Below are 18841 nucleotides of genomic sequence, written 5' to 3' on the forward strand. Positions count from 1 at the left end.
TACAAAGGACTGACGGATGCATTACATGATGATGATGACTTGGAAAACATTGGAAGGCGCGTCATCCTCTCTTCAACATTTGTCGGTGGTCCCAGATATATGATGGGACGATGCCAGGACGCCATGATGTATGTTCGGAAGTATGGTACTGCTGCATTCTTCATTACAATGACCTGCAATCCAAATTGGAGCGAGATCCGATAGTGCCTCTTTCCAAATCAGCAGCCGTCTGATAGACCGGAATTAATAGCAAGAGTATTCGAGCTGAAAAGAAAAATATTCATGAAGACCGTCACTGGACCAGATGGCTTCTTTGGAAACTGTGTTGCTTTCATCTTGACTATGGAATATCAGAAGAGAGGCCTGCCTCATTTCCATTGTCTGCTTTGGCTTGATGAAGCGAGTAAGCCAAGACCTCAACAATATGAAAGATTTGTGCAAGCTGAAATTCCAGACCCACAAGCAGATCCTGAGCTGCACAAATTGGTACTCAAGCACATGATCCATGGACCGTTCTGCAAGGCCACATCTCGATGTTGGAAGGAAGGAAGAGGCACCAAGAGATTCCCAAAGCCATTTGTCGAAAGCACAATGTATGGAGATGATTCGTATCCTCTGTACAGGAGAAGATCTCCCGCAATGGGAGGATTTCAGGGACATCAAGAAGGACGTTCGTTACAGACTATTACTTCTAATTGGGTTGTGCCCTATAATGCAGAACTATTGAAGGCTTTCAAATGTCACCTCAACGTCGAAATATGCTGCTCTGTACAGTCAATCAAATACGTCATCAAGTACACCTTGAAGGGATGTGATCAGGCAGCTTTTGGAATTAACGTAAATGACGAGATTAAACAGTACCAGACTGGCAGATACATTGGTCCTTCAGAGGCAGGGGCATCAGTCCTTGGATTTCTTACTCATGAGAGACACCCCCCTGTCATTCGACTTGATGTACATCTACCAGACCAACAACAAGTATTTTTTGATGCTGCTCAGCAAGGGATGAATGATGGAATTGCGAGAACCACTTTGACTGAATTTGTTCGATTGAGTTCTGAAGATCCGTTTGCAAGAACACTATTGTACGTTGATGTACCTCGATTTTATACATGGAGCAGCAAGAGATGGCAAAGAAGGAAGGTTGGGAAGAGAGTGGATAACTTCCCAGGTATTTTTGAAGTCAACGTCCTTGGACGAATACATGTCATTTCTCCAAAACAAGGTGACCTCTTCTACATGAGACTGCTTCTGCATCACGTGAAAGGACCAGTGTCTTTCGAGTCCTTGAAGACACATAATGGAGTAATTCTTCCTTCCTTCAAAGACGTCTGCAGAGAAAGAGGTTTGTTGGAAGCTGACGACCATTGGCAACACACAATGGAAGATGCTGAAATGACAAGACTCCCCAGGGCAATCAGGGATTTGTTTGTTGTTCTGCTGACAAATACTGACATCAACGATCCTCTACAATTATGGGATCGCTTCAAGAATTGCATGTCTGAGGATTACCTTGAAAGCGAGCGAAGAAGAAAAAGTGATCAGAATATCACAATTAATGACAGACATCATGATCAGGCTCTGTTTTATATTCAGGACAAGCTTGAGAATTGCAACACCACACTGGAAAATGTTTCCTTGCCCCGACCAAGAAATGAAAGGATGGACATTGATGGTGAAAATGTTGATTTACTTAATGAATTGAATTACAATAGATCAGAACAACAGCGATTTGTTGATGAGAATGAGCCTCTGCTGAATGCTGAGCAGAGAGAAGTTTATGACCATGTGTGCGACTGCTTGCAAAGGGATCTATCTTCAATGATTTTCATTGACTCACCAGGAGGAACAGGAAAAGCATTTATCATAAATTTGATCCTCTCCACGGTTAGAGCTCAAGGTCAAATTGCCATTGCTGTAGCATCGTCTGGTATCGCAGCCACGTTAATGCCTGGTGGAAGAACTGCACATTCTCGATTCAAGATACCTATCCATGTGACGGAGGATTCAACGTGCAACATCAACAGCAACTCTAAAACGGGAGATTTCTTCAGGAGAGTGAAGCTCATTGTTTGGGATGAGTGTCCAATGATTAGGAGGGAGTGCTTTGAAGCGGTGGACAGAACTCTTCAAGATGTATGCCGCAAAAAGGATAATTTTGGCGGAATTCTTACCATTTGTTGTGGTGATTTTAGACAACTCCTTCCTGTAGTGAAGATGGGAAGTGATATTGATGTTCAAAACGCCTGCATCAAGACATCGTACTTGTGGCGGACTTTCACAAAGTTTGAATTGAAGAGAAATATGCGATTGAGCGAAGGAAAGGGTGAGTATTCTAAATTTTTGTTGGATGTAGGAGAGGACAAGATTGCAAAGAATGAAGATAATGAAATTAACATTCCAGAAGACATGGTTCTCTCAGCAAGAACACTGGATGACTGCATTGATTATATCTATCCAGCATTTGACCACCCTGCAACATTATTCTCTAACAATTGTATCTTGGTTCCTCACAATGATACGATGAGAAGAATCAATTCTGCGTGTGTCAGACGCTTCCCTGGAACCATGAGGGAGTACTATTCTTTCAATTCTGTCACTGACGGAACAAATTCAACTCACTTCCCAACGGAATTCTTCGATTCAGTCGAGATCTGTGGATTACCACCACACAAATTGGAGTTGAAGAAAGGATCTCCAATTGTTTTAACCAGAAACTTGCAACCCCCAAAGCTATGCAATGGAACGAGGTTGATTGTAGAACAGCTACACAATAATCTCATAGTTGCTAGAATCAACATGGGGGCCCACAAAGAAGAGATTGTTCTAATTCCTAGGATGAAGATCAATTTGTCAGAAGATGAAAACATTCCCATTAGGCGGAGCCAATTCCCTATTCTGTTGAGTTTTGCGATGACAATTCATAAGGCACAAGGACAAACCATGGAGAAGGTCTTGATATACCTTGAGAAACCAGTATTTCAACATGGCCAACTATATGTAGCTCTTAGCAGAGGAAAGGTGAAGGGACAAGTAAAAATGTTCCTGAAGGATGGGACATCAACCAGGAATGTTGTAATTAAACAAATGCTTTGTTGAGAAATGACTGCTGCATTAAGTGCTCAAATTTTCCTAAAGTCAATGAAAGAACGCAAAACTGAAGGCAAAAAGCGATGCAGGAAGGGACCGAATGTCCAGAGTTTCGACACTTTCAATTATTGCTCCTCAGTTCAACAAGAGATGTTTAACACAGGAATCACATTTCTGCACACAAAAGTTTAAAATGCTGCCTCAGAAAAAGCTTCAAGGACACATTAAGTGACATGTAAAATCTTACCAGTTGTATTTGATTTTTGGATAGAAAGTTGCTGGAGCTGTTCTCATGCTTCGCGATAAAGCTTGCAGATGGATTATTTGCTGCAGGATATAAAACTACAGGTTTGCACATCTAGGGTATATGTATCAGGTACAGTTCAATTGTTGAGTCAATTATTGAGTAAATGATGATTGCCGAGATATTGATGTTTGAGGATTTGGTGTTGGTAAAGGCATTGCGTATCAAGGTTATGTGGTTAATTTCTGCCGTGTAAGAAATTATCGTTACCTTTTCTGTTGTTTGACATGAGTGTTACTTTCCACTTTGGTCTATTGTCGAGTTATTTTGTTTGTAAGCATTGACTGCATTTTCTCAGGAGTTGCAGTGGAATTGAAAATTCTGTAACCATCAGTGAAAATCAACTTCAGATCTTAAGGTCAGTATTTGAAATTATTTCGGACCTGTGGATTGTTTTTGTTTTATCCTTGATACAAATTTACTTTAGTTTTATCAGAATGCCCTAACACCATTCAAATGCTGCCTTTTTGTCTAGAGCTGTCACTGTCGCCTCATTTCTGGATCCGAGATATTTAGACTGAACGTCTTTGGGATCTGTGAGAAATAAATGAAGGACAGTAGGGAACAAGCAACACAACAAGAAATTGATAGAAAACACCGACATTGGTATATGATACAAAATCTCTTTTTTATTTGTATGTTGATGGATAGAATTTTATAAATATCTACATTGTAATAAATATCTCCTTTTTTAAAATTCATGCCCAGAAGCAGGAGCTAACAAGTTGCATGATGGTCAATGGACACTGTAAAAGATGTTGAGAAGCAGTATGGAGCAGAAGTGAACAAGAGACAGAACAAGAAAGGACTGAACCTCTTGAGGAGCTTCAAAAAATAATGGAAGTTTGCATGGAACAAGAGACACAACAATAACCTTCCAAATTACATACAAAATGGTACATAATTGTGTAATGTGTTTTATTTTTAAATTATAGTTAAATTCATTTATATATATAATTGTCTTAAGAAGTTTATAAATGTCTACAATAACCATATAACCATATAACCATATAACCATATAACCATATAACAATTACAGTACGGAAACAGGCCATCTCGACCCTTCTAGTCCGTGCCGAACACATAATCTCCCCTAGTCCCATATACCTGCGCTCAGACCATAACCCTCCATTTCCTTCCCATCCAATAGATGAAATTACCTTTACAAGTTTACGAATATCTACATCGTGATGAATATCTTTCTCTTTTTTTTACATCATGCAAAGAGATGGGAGCAATCGAGTTGCTGGATGTTCAAGGAACAACACAAAGCAACGTTGAGAAGCAGTAATGAGCAGAACGGCACAAGAGACGAGAGGAAGTTGCCAAAATACAGCCAGATCGGTATATGGTAGCACAATGTTTATAGACATTTTTCACACAGAGAGTGGTGAATCTCTGGAATTCACTGGCACAGAAGGTAGTTGAGGCCAGTTCATTGGCTATATTTCAGAGGGAGTTAGATGTGGTCCTTGTGGCTAAATGGATCAGGGGGTATGGAGAGAAGGCAGGTACAAGATACTGAGTTGGATGATCAGCCATGATCATATTGAAAGGTGGTGCAGGCTCAAAGGGCCGAATGGCATACTCCTGCACTTAATTTCTATGTTTTTATGTTTCCCTCTCCTCATGAAATGAAATGAAATGATTCAATTTATTGTCATTGTCAGTGTACAGTACAGAGACAACGAAATGCATTAAATGCTCATCACTCTCCATCTCCCACCCATCCCACTCTCCCCCACCCTCTTCCCTCTCTATGCCAGCCCTTTTCCTCTCTCCCCCCGCCCCCCTTCCCCCTACCCCCCCTGTCTTCAACCACTCCCCCTACCCCTCCCTCCCCTCTTCCACTTCTCTCCCTCCCTTACCCCACCCCCCTCTCTTCCTCCCCCACCCCTCTCTATTCCCCACCCTCATCCACCCCTTCCCCTCTGTTCCTCTTCCACAACTCCCCCGTCCCTCTTCCACTCCGCTACCCTCCTTCCCTCCCCCCTCCCCTCCCTCCCTCCCTCCCTCCCTCTCCCTCCCTCCCTCCCCCTATCCCCTCCCTCCCTCCCTCCCTCCCTCCCTCCCCCTCTCCCTCCACCTCTCCCCTCTCCTTCCTCTCCCCTCTCCCACCCCTCTCTCCCCACCCCCCTTCCCTCTCTACCCCCCCCCCTTCCCCCTCTCTCTCCCCCCCCCCCTTCGGCCTACCCCTCAGTCCCTCTTCCATCACTCCCCCTACCCCTTTCTTTCCTCCCTCCCAACTTCCACTTCTCTCCACCCTTCCCCCTCCACTCTCCCTCCCCACTCTTTCCCTTCTCTCCCCGCCACCCCTCTCCCCTCCCCTCCCCCCCCCCATCCCCCTCTCTCACCACCTACCCCGCTCTCCTTTCCCTCGCAAATCTGTCCTGTTTCCTCCTCCTCCTCTCTCCCCCTCCCTCCCCTCCTCTCTCACCCCCCTCCCCCCCAACCTGTGTGTTTGGGGTTTGGTTAATGTGAGTGTGATGCAGCAGCCCCCCCCCCCCCCCCCCCCCCCCGCAAACGCCGTAGGGAAACAGACCCACGGGTCTGCACTTGGTCTAGTTATTATATAAAACTCTGTGGCTGCCGCCTGCCGTCCGTCCGTCCGGCTGCCGGCTGCATTTCTTCTTCTTTGATTCCCTGCAACTCCGAAACCAGACGCAGAATCGCCGACATCTTTTCCATTTCGGTAGAGATTTCACTTTTCTTTCTAAGTATCCGCTCCTCATTACATTTCGTCGTGTTTAAGTACACATATTTAATCAAATCCTTCTCCTTCCCCCCAAATATTTCAAAAATAAACTGGCTTCTCACCCATAGAAGCAGCCCGAGCCCCAGCCCCTGGTGAACGTTCCATCGTGTGATGTCACAATGCCTGATGCTCACATATGTCCAATCGGAATGGATTCATTTACATATGCCTTTGCAGGAGCCCCAGCCCATGGTGAACGTTTCATTGTGTGATGTCACAATGCCCAATGCTCAAATACATTGTTGCCATAGAGGGAGTACAGAGAAGGTTCACCAGACTGATTCCTGGGATGTCAGGACTTTCATATGAAGAAAGACTGGATAGACTCGGCTTGTACTCGCTAGATTTTTAGAAGATTGAGGTGGTATCTAATAGAAACTTACAGAATTCTTAAGTGGTTGGATAGGCTAGATGCATGAAGATTGTTCCAGATGTTGGGGAAGTCCAGAACAAGGGGTCACAGTTTAAGGTTAAGGGGTAAATCTTTTATGACCGAGATGAGAAAAACATTTTTCACACATTGCTATTTTTCTATGTTTCCCTCTCCTCAACCCCTCTCCCTCTCCCACCCATCCCTCTCTCCCCCACCCACTTCCCTCTCTACCACCACCCCTTCCTCCTACCCCTCTGTCCCTCTTCCCACCACTCCCCCTACCCCTCCCTCCCCACTCTTCCACCACTTCCATCCCCTTACCCCCACCCCTCTCCCTCCCCCCCCACCCCTCTCTCTTCCCCTCCCTTCCCCTCTCTCTCCCAACCCCTTCCCCTACCTCTCTGTCCCTCTTCCATCACTCCCCCGTCCCTCTTCCATCACTCCCGCTACCCCTCCCTCCCTCCCTCCCCACTCTTCCACTTCTCTCCCCCTCTCTCCTCCCCCCTCTCCCACCCCTCTCTCCACACACCCCCCTTCCCTTTCTACCCCCCCCCTTCCCGCTCTACCCCGCCCCCTTCGACGTACCCCTCTGTCCCTCTTCCATCACTCCCCCTACCCCTTCTCTTCCTCCCTCCCCACTCTTTCCACTTCTCTCCACCCTCCCCCCCTCCACCTCCCTCCCCCGTCTCTCCCTCCCTCCGCCATCCCGCCACCCCTCCCCCCTTCCCTCCCTCCCTCCCCATCCCCTCTCTCACACCCCTACCCCGCTCTCCTTTCCCGCGCAAATCTGTCCTGTTTCCTCCTCCTCCTCCTCCTGCCCCACCCCTCCCCCCCCCCCCACCCCTCTCTTCCCCTCACTCCCTCTCTTCCCCTCTCTCCCCACCCCTTCCCCTACCTCTCTGTCCCCCCCCTCCCATCACCTGGTCCCCCCGTCCCTCTTCCACCACTCCCCGCTACCCCTGTACCGCTCTCTCCCCTCCCCACTCTTCCACTTCTCTCCCCTTCTCCTCCTCCCCCTCTCCCTCTCCTCACCCCTCTCCCTCTCCCACCCCTCTGTCCCTCACCCCCCTTCCCTCTCTACACCACCCCCTTCCCTCTCTCCCCTTCCCCCCCCCCCTAGCCCTGTGCCCCTCTTCCATCACTCCCCCTACCCCTCTCCACCTCCCTCCCCACTCTTCCACTCTCTCCCCCTCCCCCTCCCCTCCCTCCACTCCCCCTCCCCACTCTTTCCCCTCTCTCCCCCCCCACCCCCCCCCCCCCTCCCTCCTCCCTCCTCTCCTCCTGCCCCATCCCCCCCTCCCCCACATCTCCTCTCCCCATCTCTCACCCCCTACCCCGCTCTCCTTTTTCTCCCAAATCTATCCCGTTTCCTCCTACTCTCTCCCCCCCCCCTCCCCTCTTCTCAACCCCCCCCCCCCCCCCCCCGCAAACGCCGTTGGGGAAATAGACCCAACGGGTCTGCACTTGGTCTAGTAACATATATATGTGTATCACACATGTATATATAATGAATATATATTTTTCACATGTATTTTCATTATATGCATACATGTGTATATATATGTTTTCAATATATATATTATATATATTCAATTATATATATTTAATTAATAAATAATTGCATTGATGGCTTATGTCCATCATGGGAAATAAGTTAAAGAGAACAAGAGAACAAGAATGGTCTGCAAAATTCGCCAGTACAATTTTCCTTTTGTTTTAAACCAACCTTGATGAAGCTGCCAGGATATTTCATCCAAGTCCCCATTTTGCCAGAGAAACATATACAACCATCTGAATTTATTGATAGATGGATAAGTACAATGGCTAAAACAGCTATGCCTCATCCTTTCACATCAGTTGTCAAATTTATGGCACCTTGACGAAAAGCAAAAGGACATAGAAAATGGCAACGTTCTGAAATTGGAGCTCTGAAGATGGTTAAGTTTAACTATATCAAATTCTCCCTCAACACTTGTATATGGTTGCAATTTAGAATTGATCAACCCAATAAATTAGGAGAAACACAACTGGAGAGGCAACATCTCTGTATAGTGGGAATGGGTGACGTTTCGGGTCGAGGCCCTTCTTCAGTATTACTCCTGCATTTTGTATCTACCTTTGAACTACGTACATACATCAGCAGTACTTACCTACCCAATCTAAGGTTGTATGGTCGCTGAATAAAATCAGCCTTAGGTGAAACATCCATTGTTAATCTTGCTCAGAACAAATGTTAGCTTGTTAAATACTTCATTTAGATAACCCCACGATTACAGACAGATCTCATTCCAGTCTCTGGCTATTGGGAAGATCAAACCCATTTTATTGTTGCAAAACAATTCCATAAACACAAAAAAACATTAAGGAACACTCCAAGAGTAGAGCAACTGGCATCTTCATATTGCTATTATTTTATCAAATAAAACACAAATCATCATTTTTCTCTAAGCTGCAGGTGATCATTTGGTATTCCTGCCTAGTCTTTTTTTATTTAACTTTGAGCATACAAAGTACTGTCATTTTGGAAGGAGCTCCAGAAAATCCTGAATCCACTTCCCTCTGCATTGTCATTCCTCGAAGAGGTTTTAACATTTTCCTTTGAAGGGCGTATGCTGTTGTGAACAATGAGATTAGATGAATTACAGAGTGCAAGTTTAATACAAAATTCAATTCCAACACATTTCAAATTTTACATCTCAAGAAAATAACTAAGTCTTAAATAAAACTCAAGAACTAATTTCCATCACTCGGTATATTAGGACAATCTTGAATCTGAAGCTAACAACGGCAACATCAAAAGGTAAGACACAAATTGTTTAGTGTTAGTTTGGTTGGTTAATATCTCAAGCAAGAGGAAAAAGTCAGAAAATGGAGAGTCAACAAAAGCCAAGACTGAAGCTTAAACATTCCTTTGTTTAAAATTTTATTTCTTGCTCACACTATATGCTCACACACACATATATCATGATGGACTGGCAGCTCTATCACTCAGGCCTGGTGGGCTGGCAGCTCTGTCACTCAGACCTGGTGGGCTGGCAGTGCGCTCACTGCTGCTCCTTGAAATTCCATTTCAAGCAGAGTGCAGGCCACCAAATCCAATGCCATACCATTTCAAGCCGTGTGCAGGCCTCCAACTGCAAATGCAATTCCATACCATTTCTATCAGAGTGCAGGCCACCAAATCCAATGCCATACCATTTCAAGCCGTGTGCAGGCCACCAAATCCAAATGCAATTTCATGCCATTTCAAGCAGAGTGCAGGCCACCAAATCATAGTGCAGGCCACCAAATCCAAATGCAATTTCATGCCATTTCAAGCAGAGTCCAGACCACCAAATTCAAATGCAAATTCATACCGTTTCAAGCAGAGTGCAGGCCACCAAGTTCAAATGCAATTTCATACCATTTCATACAGAACGCAGGCCACCAAATTCAAATGCAATTTCATACAATTTGGGCTTTATACTCCATGTCCCCGGAAGGGGAGTTACCTTCACCATGGTGATTGACAGGCGAGAGGACCAATCAGCTGACCTCAAGATTTTAAAAATATTCATAACTTTCTTATTTTATTTCGATCGGAAGCTCTCCCCCCCTCTCTCCTCCACATTTCTGCCCCCCCTCCCCCCATCATCCCGCTCTCTCACCCTCTCTCCCCTCCCCCATCCTCTCCCCCCCTTTCCCATTCCCTCCTCGCCCCCTCTCCCCTCTCCCGGCCTCTCTCCTCTCTCTTCCCCTCTCTGCCCCCGCTCTTCCCCTTTCTCTATCCGCACCTCTCCCCCCTCTCCCTCCCCATCTCTCGCCCCCTCTCTCTGCTCCCTCTCTCTTCCCGCACTCTTCCCACTCCCCCTCTCTCTCCTACTCTCTCTCTCCACTCACCCTTTCTCCCCTCTCTCGCCCCTCTCTGCATCAGTGTCAGTACCTTCCCGCCTCTTTCTGTCTCTGCCCCCTCTCTCTATCTCTGCCGCTCTCCCTCTGTCTCTGCCCCACTCTTTCTGTCTCTGCCCTCTCTCACTCTCACTGCCCCCTCTCTCTCTACCCTCTCTCTCTACCCCTCCACAACCATCTCCCTCTCTAGACGCGCGCGAGGGTCTATGCATGAATAGCTAGGACGGGGATGGGGTAATAGTCCAGTCACGTCACATTTATTTATATAGCACATTTAAAAGACAACTTTCGTTGGCCAAAGTGCTGTACATTTGTTATAAGAATAGCTCAACAAAACAAACTACATACATATATACATGTAGCCCTCACTCAGAGGACGTCAGGAAAGGCTTGGGAGTATAGATAAGTCTTTAGTCTTGACTTAAAAGAGTCGATGGAGGGGGAAGTTCTGATGGGAAAGGGGGATGCTGTTCCGCACTCTACGGGCTGCAACCGCAAAGGCGCGGTCGCCCCTGAGCTTATGCCTAGACCGTGGGATATTCAGCAAACCCAAGTCGGACGATCTGAGGGGCCTGGAGGTGGAGTGGTGGGTGAGAAGACTTTTTATGTAGGTGGGGGCAAGCCCATTGAGGGCTTTGTAGACATGGAGGAGGATCTTGAAGTTTATACGGAACCGCACAGGGAGCCAGTGGAGAGAGGCCAGGATCGGGGTGATGTGGTCCCTTTTTCGGGTGCCCGTCAAGAGTCTCGCTGCGGCGTTTTGGACCAGTTGCAGGCGGGACAGGAAAGATTGGCTGATGCCAGTGTAATTGTGTGTAGTGTAGTGTAGTTGCAGTAATCTAGGCGGGAGGAGATGAATGTGTGGATGATCTTTTCCAGGTCATCAAACTGGAGGAATTGTTTTATTTTAGCTATCGTCCGAGGCTGGAAGAGACTAACTTTTACCACGGCATTGACTTGTTTGTCAAATTTCAACGCTGAGTCAAATATCACGCCAAGGTTTTTGACGTGAGTTTTGAGTAGTGGGGTAAGGCTTCCAAGGCTGCCTGCTATCATTTTGATTGAGTCCAAGGGGCCGAGAAGGATGACCTCAGACTTACTCTCGTTTAGTTGGTGGAGGTTCTGGGCCATCCAACACTTTATATCCTCGAGGCAGCGGATGAGGTTAAGCAGATTTGATTGTTTTTTGGGCTTCAGGGGGAGATAGAGTTGGGTATCGTCTGCGTAGCAATGGAAGGAAATGCCGTGCCTTTCAATGACTTGGCCTAAGGGGAGTGTAAAGGGACAGTCTGACGCACTGTAGCCTTTACTAGAGCCTTTATTATAGCACATGGCACACACGTCCCAGCACTGGCTGCATCCAGCCTTCAGGCGTACCAGGACAAAATGGGAGGAAATAAGGGGAGGAGATCATAGTTATACTGATATGATGGGGCGTGTTAATGGTGATGAGGTAGCTACATTATAGGTTGCATGCATATACCACCTACATCCTTTCCCATACAATTTAAACAAGGTTGCAAGAATAGCAGGTTAATTATACAGGGCCCGCAAAACTAAGCGAAGTCACCGTAGCGATCCGGAGCTTTGACAATCCGACCCAAGCGAGTGCGCACAGCACCCTCACCCTCCCCACCCGAAAGAAGAGAGGGCGGAAGGGGAACAGGAACAGGGGGGAGGGAGAAGGCCGGCGGGGACCCCAGCTGCAAGGGGGAACCGGCAGGCACCGGGGAACCAGGTGAGAGAGAAGGGGAGGAACGAGCGGCAGGTGGAGAGAGAGAGAGACGGGCAGGAGGCGAGCGGACCGGAGAGCGGAAACAGGGAAGGGCAGAGGGAGGAAGGCGAGGGACGCGAACCGACCGAGGCATGTTACGGGCAGAGGGCATGTTAGTGGAGGGGGGCACAGCAGGCGGAGGAGAATAAGGAGCAGCAGGAGGAGGTTTCGGCTCTTTGACCGCCAACAGGTGCTGGCGGCTGCGCCGGTAGATAGTGCCCTCATAGTCCACCAAGTAGGAACGCGGCGAATCGCCGACCCCCACCACGGTAGCGAGCCTGGAGAAACCGGTAGACGTCTGCAACTGGACGACCTGGCCTGGCAGTAGTGGGGAGAGAGGACGGCTGGACTTGTCGTGCGAGCGGCGCTGGATTTCGTGCTTCTGAGCAATCTGTTGCTGGACGGCAGAAGGCTGCAAGACCCTGGGCACCAGAGACTGCTGGGCAATCGGCATCGGAGGGCGAATAACGCGGGACATGAGCCGTTGGGCAGGCGATTTCATGGTACTGTCTCTGGATATATTCCGAAGGTTCAACAACCCCTGGTAGAAATCACCATTGGAGAGATAGGACTGTTCAAGCAGGTGCTTTGCACTGCGCACAGCGCGCTCAGCCAGGCCATTGCTCTGCGGGTACTCTGGACTGCTGGTGTAATGATCGAAGTTCCACCGCAGCGAAGGCTTTAAACTCAGCGCTAGTGCGAACTGCCGGCCGTTGTCAGTCTGTAAACGGACAGGAGATCCAAACATTGCGAAGTGGCGACGGAGCTTGCTGATGACCAGCTCCGAAGTGATGGCAGGGAGAAGGTCCACCTCGAACCAGCTTGAGTAAGAATCTACCAAAACGAGGTACTGCTTTCCTCGCCATTCAAAAATGTCGGCAGCCAGCGATGACCATGGCATGTCAGGGGCAGGCTGTTGTAGCAGCGGCTGACGCTGCTGATGCGGGGCAAGAGAGTTGCAGTCCGGGCAGGAGGCCACTCTGGCCTTGATGTACTTCGCCATGCCAGGCCAATAGTACTGTTCCTGGGCATGCAAGATAGTGGCGTCAGCCCCCAGATGCCCCATGTGGGCAGCATTGAAGTACAGGTCGTATAGTGAGGCAGGGACGACTACTTTGTGGCCCTTGATGATAATGCCATCGATGAGCACCAGCTCATCACGAACCAGGAAGAAGGGTTGAACGCCAGCAGGTAAAGAGGTGCGTTTGACAGGCCATCCACGCCTGATGACAGCGGCAAGCTGCTGTAGATCGGGGTCGTCGGCGGTGTGTGCAGCCAGGCATTGGAGCTGCTTGGAAGGGACGAAATTCACGTTCAGCACCTGTCGGTCATCCTGCTCGAAGGGGTGCTGGACACATGAGGTCCGGGGGGCCCGGGACAGCCACATGCATCTCGGTGCCCCTTTTGTAGACGATTTTAAAGTCAAAGCGCTGCAGCTGCAGCATCATCCGCTGCAGCCTGGCGGGAGCAACGTGGATAGGTTTGTTTAGGATCGTCACCAGAGGTTGGTGATCCGTCTCGACAGTGAAACTGTTGCCAAAAAGGAAGTCTCGAAACTTTGAACAAGCGAACACAACTGCCAGCAGCTCCTTCTCAATCTGCGCGTAGCGCTGCTCCGTGTCCGTCATGGTCCTAGAGGCATAGGAGACCGGCTGTACAGAACCATCATCATTCGGCTGCAGACAAGCAGCACCCAGACCAAAACGTGAGTCGTCACACGTTACCACCACAGGACGCTGCAAATCAAAGAACCTCAGAGTGGGTGTGCTGATCAGCTTTTTCTTCAGCAGGTCGAAAGCTTGCTGGTGGTGTGGGAACCAGGACCAGGCAATGTCTTTTTAGTAAGCTGTCTTAGAGGTGCGCTCAGCTCGCTGAGGTCAGGAATGAACTTGCCCAGGTAGTTGAGCATGCCCAGGAAGCGCTGTAGACCGGCAATATCCGTGGGGGCAGGCAGTTCGGAGATGGTGTTCGTCTTTTGCGGGTCGGGCTTCAACCCGTTGGCCGTGAAAATGTGGCCAACGTACGGGACCTCAGGTACTCGGAAACGACATTTGGATGGGTTCAGCTTGAGATTTACCTGCCTGGCGCGGTCCAGGATTCTGCGGAGGTGGCGGTCATGCTCAGCCACATCTCTGCCGTAGACCAGAATGTCGTCCACAATAATCGCACAGGGCAGACCTGCAAACAGTTGCTCCATAGAGCGCTGGAATACCTCACTAGCGGAGTTGATGCCGAACGGCATCCATAAGAATTTAAACCTGCCGAAGGGTGTACCGAAGGTTGTTAAGTCAGAGGAGCGTTTGTCCAGGGATATTTGCCAAAATGAACTCCTGGCGTCGAGGACGGAAAACACCGTTGCTTGTCCGACTTGGGCGGCGACGTCTTCATTGGGTAGTGGGGCCGCTTGATTGCCAAGTTCAAGTCCTTGGGGTTGATGCACACCCGTATCTCATCCTTTCCTTTTTTCATCGTGGCGACCATGATGGAGACCCACTTGGTGGGCTCGCTGACTGACGCCAGAACTCCCATATCGACCATGTCCTTTAGCATAGCCTCTACCTTGTCCTTCATGGCGAATGACAGGCATCACGGAGGGGTCAGTTGCAATCTTGTACACTAGCGGCAGCTTTCCTAGCTTACCGCCAAAAAGGTCTGGATACTCGGATAGCGGATCCATCACAGCTTGTACCTCGTGAACTGTCCGGTCGAAAGACACCAGACCGAGATCCTGGCAGGTCTGGTTGCTCAGCAAGGTGACACAGTCGCAATCCAGAATAAAGAACGACAGGTAACAGGACGATTTCTGCAGCACACAGTGGAAAGTGGCCCTCCCCACAGGTGTTAGTTCCTCTCCCCCATAGGCACGCAAAACAGAGCGATCGGCAGCCAACAGCTCATTATTTCTTATCTTGTTGAAAAGCGATGTTGACATAACATTGACTTTTGCACCAGAATCGAGTTTAGCAGAGAATGACTTGTTATTCACCGTAATGAGCACATAAGGATCAGGGAGGCGAGAATGGCTGTGAAGGAGAGTGTAAACACTTGACTCTCCCATGGAATATTCGATCACAGAGTCGTGGGCAGTGTCTGCAGTAGACTGAGAGTCCATCTCACTATCAAGTTGCTGAAGGTTGTTTAGGATTTGCCTAGTAGCTGGTGGCACTTTCCCACGGGAACGGCATGCGGCAGCAAAATGATTCATTTTCTTACAGAAATTGCAGGATTTTCCGAAAGCCGGGCACGGAGACTGCACGGGGTGTGCATAGTTACAATTAGGACACTTAGGTGCCAGCGGGTCCCGAGACGTACGGGCGGGCCGCGGTGGAGGGCGAGAGTTGTCCTGCAAACGTCGTGGCCCTGTAACGCCAGTCAGATGGACAGCGCGGCTGTCAGATCCCCTCACCCCATGCGTAGGGGCTACCACCTCTGCGATGCGACATGCATGCATTGCCTGAGTCAGGGTCAGGTCAGGTCGTTGCAGCAAATCAGCACGTAACTTCTGGTCTAACATGCCAGTAACTAGAATGTCCCTGGTGAGCTGGTCACGCATATTCCCAAAACGGCACCGCTGAGCAAGATAGCGCAGGTCAGCGATGAAACACTCGACAGGTTCATCTGGCTGTTGCTTCCGCGAGAAAAACCTAGCCCGCTCCAATATGCGGTTGGAGGGCAGGTCGCAAATTTCGGCAAATTTACGCAAAAGACATACCGGGTCGTCGGCAGATTCAGCTGGCAGGACGGGCTGGCCGTTGTCATCCAGGACCGCTGGATCCTAGACGAAAGCCCGAGCTCTCTTCATGGCATCGGGACCTGCTAGATTAAGCAGGAGGGAGGCACGGACCGCAGCTGCGTCATTTCTGTGCACAATATTGACGAAGTGGGTGTAGTCCATTACAAACGTAGCCCATCGCTCCGCAATGTCTGCATCAAAGACAAGGGGAGAAGGTTTCCTGCACGAGGAGGCCATTAAAACTGACAGGGAATACCGGGCAAGAATAAAAAGAAAACCGGCAAACGGGAGGCGCGAGTCTAACTATCTGACACCATGTAAAGGGACTCAATCTGTCGCACTGTAGCCTTTACTAGAGCCTTTATTATAGCACATGGCACACACGCCCCAGCACTGGCTGCATCCAGCCTTCAGGCGTACCAGGACAAAATGGGAGGAAGGAAGGGGAGGAGATCATAGTTATACTGATATGATGGGCCGTGTTAATGGTGATGAGGTAGCTACATAATAGGTTGCATGCATAAACCATCTACAGGGAGCATATACAGGGAGAAGAGAATGGGGCCAAGGATGGAACCTTGTGGAACTCCACAGCAGAGATTAGCTGGGGAGGAGAATGAGTTGCCTATGTTAGTCGAGAAACTCCTACCTTTGAGGTAGGTAATGAACCAGCTCAGGGCAGTGCCATCAATACCAACCCCATACCGGAGACGGTCAATTAGGATGGTGTGGTCGACAGTATCAAATGCTGCACTGAGGTCAAGAAGGAGCAGGCTTGCACAGTCGCTGGAGCCAACAGTGAGCAGTAGGTCATTGTGTATCTTCAACAAGACAGATTCTGTGCTATGGTGAGCCGTGAAACCTGATTGGAAAGTTTCCAAGATAGTGTTTTGGTGAAGGTAAGGTATAAGTCGACTTAAAATTACCTTTTCAAGGGCTTTTGAAAGGAAAGGCAGGTTAGAAATGGGTCTGTAGTTGCTTGGCAAGGTGGGGTCGATGTTAGGTGTTTTCAGGAGTGGTTAGACCACCGCATGCTTGAAGCAGGTAGGTACAGTGCCAGTGGCCAGAGAGCTGTTGAAGATGGCAAGGATGCTGGGACCAGCTGTTGCAATGACGTCCTTTAGTAGGGCAGAGGGGGCAGTGTCGAGGGGGCAGGTAGTAGGTTTCATGGTGGTGATCAGTTTTACAAGGGAGGGTAGTGTAACGGGTTGGAAACTGTCTAATGTTGAAGAGCAGACCAATGAGACAGCCAGGTCACGGGTGGGAGGGGAAATATTCGTTCTTATATTCTTTACCTTGCTGGTGAAAAATGTGGTAAATTTCTCGCACTTAGCAGGGGCCCAGTTAGGCTGGTGCTGGTGGCAGGACAGATGATGGAGGTGATGGTGCTAAAAAGGTCCTGGGAATTTTGCGCGATTTTGGAGATAGGGGTGGAAAAATATTTAGTTCTTGCAGATTTTACTGGTTCCTGGTATTTGTCAAGATTAGTTTTCAGGAGTTCAAAGGAAATTTGAAGCTTATCAGATTTGTACTTCCGTTCAGATTTTCTGCATTCTCTTCTTAGGGCTCTGGTGGTGTCATTGAGCCACGGCTCGCCTTTAGGCTTAGGCTTTTTCATTTTAAGAGGAGCAACATAATCCAGGACGGAAGAGCAGGTATTATTGAATAATGAAATTAGGTTGTCGGTACTGAGATGAGGGGTGAACGCCTCAATAGTGCAGGCATCAATAATATCTATGTTACAAGTTGGGAGACCAGACGAAAGCACTAGGTCTAGTGTGTGGCCAAGCTTGTGCGTGGGACCAGTGGTGAGTAGAGACAGATTGAAGGACTCAACCAGGTTCATAAATTCACCCACAAGAGGCTTCGTGGGACAAACGTGAATGTTAAAGTCACCAAAAAATCAGGAGCTGGTCAAATTTGGGCAACAAGCTAGCGATAAGATCACCAAATTGTGAGACAAAGTCCTTATGCATCTTTGGTGGGCGATACACAAGAACAGTTAATAGCGAACAGATTAGACCAACTGTGATTAGTTGATGTTCAAAACTGGAAACCTCATCAGAGTTCAGAAGGCGACAGTTGAAAATTTTCTTAAATACAGTGACTAGGCCCCCTCCGCGACCTGAGAGCCTGGGCGAGCTGAAAAAGTTACAGGTATCAGGGCAGAGTTCCACGAGTTGAGCAAGATCACCAGGATTAAGCCAGGTTTCAGTGGTCAGTAGGAAATTCAATCCACGTGCGGTGAAGAACTCATTGAGAACGAAGGTTTTATAGAGCACTAATCTCGCATTGATCAGGGCCACTTTTGCAGGGACTGCAGGTGAGTTGAGGGCCGGTAGCGGCTCCCACGCCAGCGGGCGGATGTTCAGGGAGACCACGCCGCTGCGCTTCACACAGGGCCTGGCTGGGAGCCCGCGTACCGACAGACCTGGGACCGGGAGGATCGACCGGAGAGAAACATACATCGGCTCGAGGGCCGACCAGGTCCGTCCTCACAGCTCTGGGCGAGGTGAGCAGATGTTAAACGGGCGCGGGCCGCCACAAGACCGAGCCCATACATCCATCGGCAGCCGAGCAAGGAGCGAACGGTAAGTGAAACCTTGTCCGGGGTCTGTTGGGGGTTCGGTCGGGGGCCCAGCCCGGGGCTCAGTAGGGGGCTCAGTCCGGGGTCTAGTCCGGGGTCACGGATGGAGTTCTCGACGACAGAGGCTCGGCTCGGTGCGGGGCTTCGGCCGGGGCTCGGTGCGGGACCTCGGGTGAAGACCTCGACGACCGAGGCTTGTATATTTTAATAATGTTTACCGATCGTACGCCAGCTTTGACTGCAGGCCATATGAACGGTAGAGATTACCTTTAACGGGTCTTTGTTCAGACGAAGGGCAGCCAAACACAACGGCGCGGCCATCGTGATAATCAGTAAT

The 18841-nt window shown here is 49.0% G+C and overlaps 1 protein-coding gene across 1 annotated transcript; it reads left to right on the forward strand.

Moving 5' to 3' along the window:
* Positions 1-282: 282 nt before the first annotated feature.
* LOC129710439 (uncharacterized) lies at positions 283-4312 on the forward strand. The gene has a single exon (XM_055657394.1). It carries the CDS (start codon positions 283-285, stop codon positions 3097-3099), a length of 2817 nt encoding a protein of 938 aa, XP_055513369.1. The 3' UTR covers positions 3100-4312.
* Positions 4313-18841: the final 14529 nt, after the last annotated feature.

The sequence above is a fragment of the Leucoraja erinacea genome, chromosome 28 (genome assembly GCF_028641065.1).
Source record: "Leucoraja erinacea ecotype New England chromosome 28, Leri_hhj_1, whole genome shotgun sequence".
Lineage (NCBI taxonomy): Eukaryota > Metazoa > Chordata > Chondrichthyes > Rajiformes > Rajidae > Leucoraja > Leucoraja erinaceus.

Excerpts from the sequence above, each read along its gene's own strand:
- LOC129710439 (XM_055657394.1), top strand. The coding sequence starts at position 283 with ATGAAGACCGTCACTGGACCAGATGGCTTCTTTGGAAACTGTGTTGCT.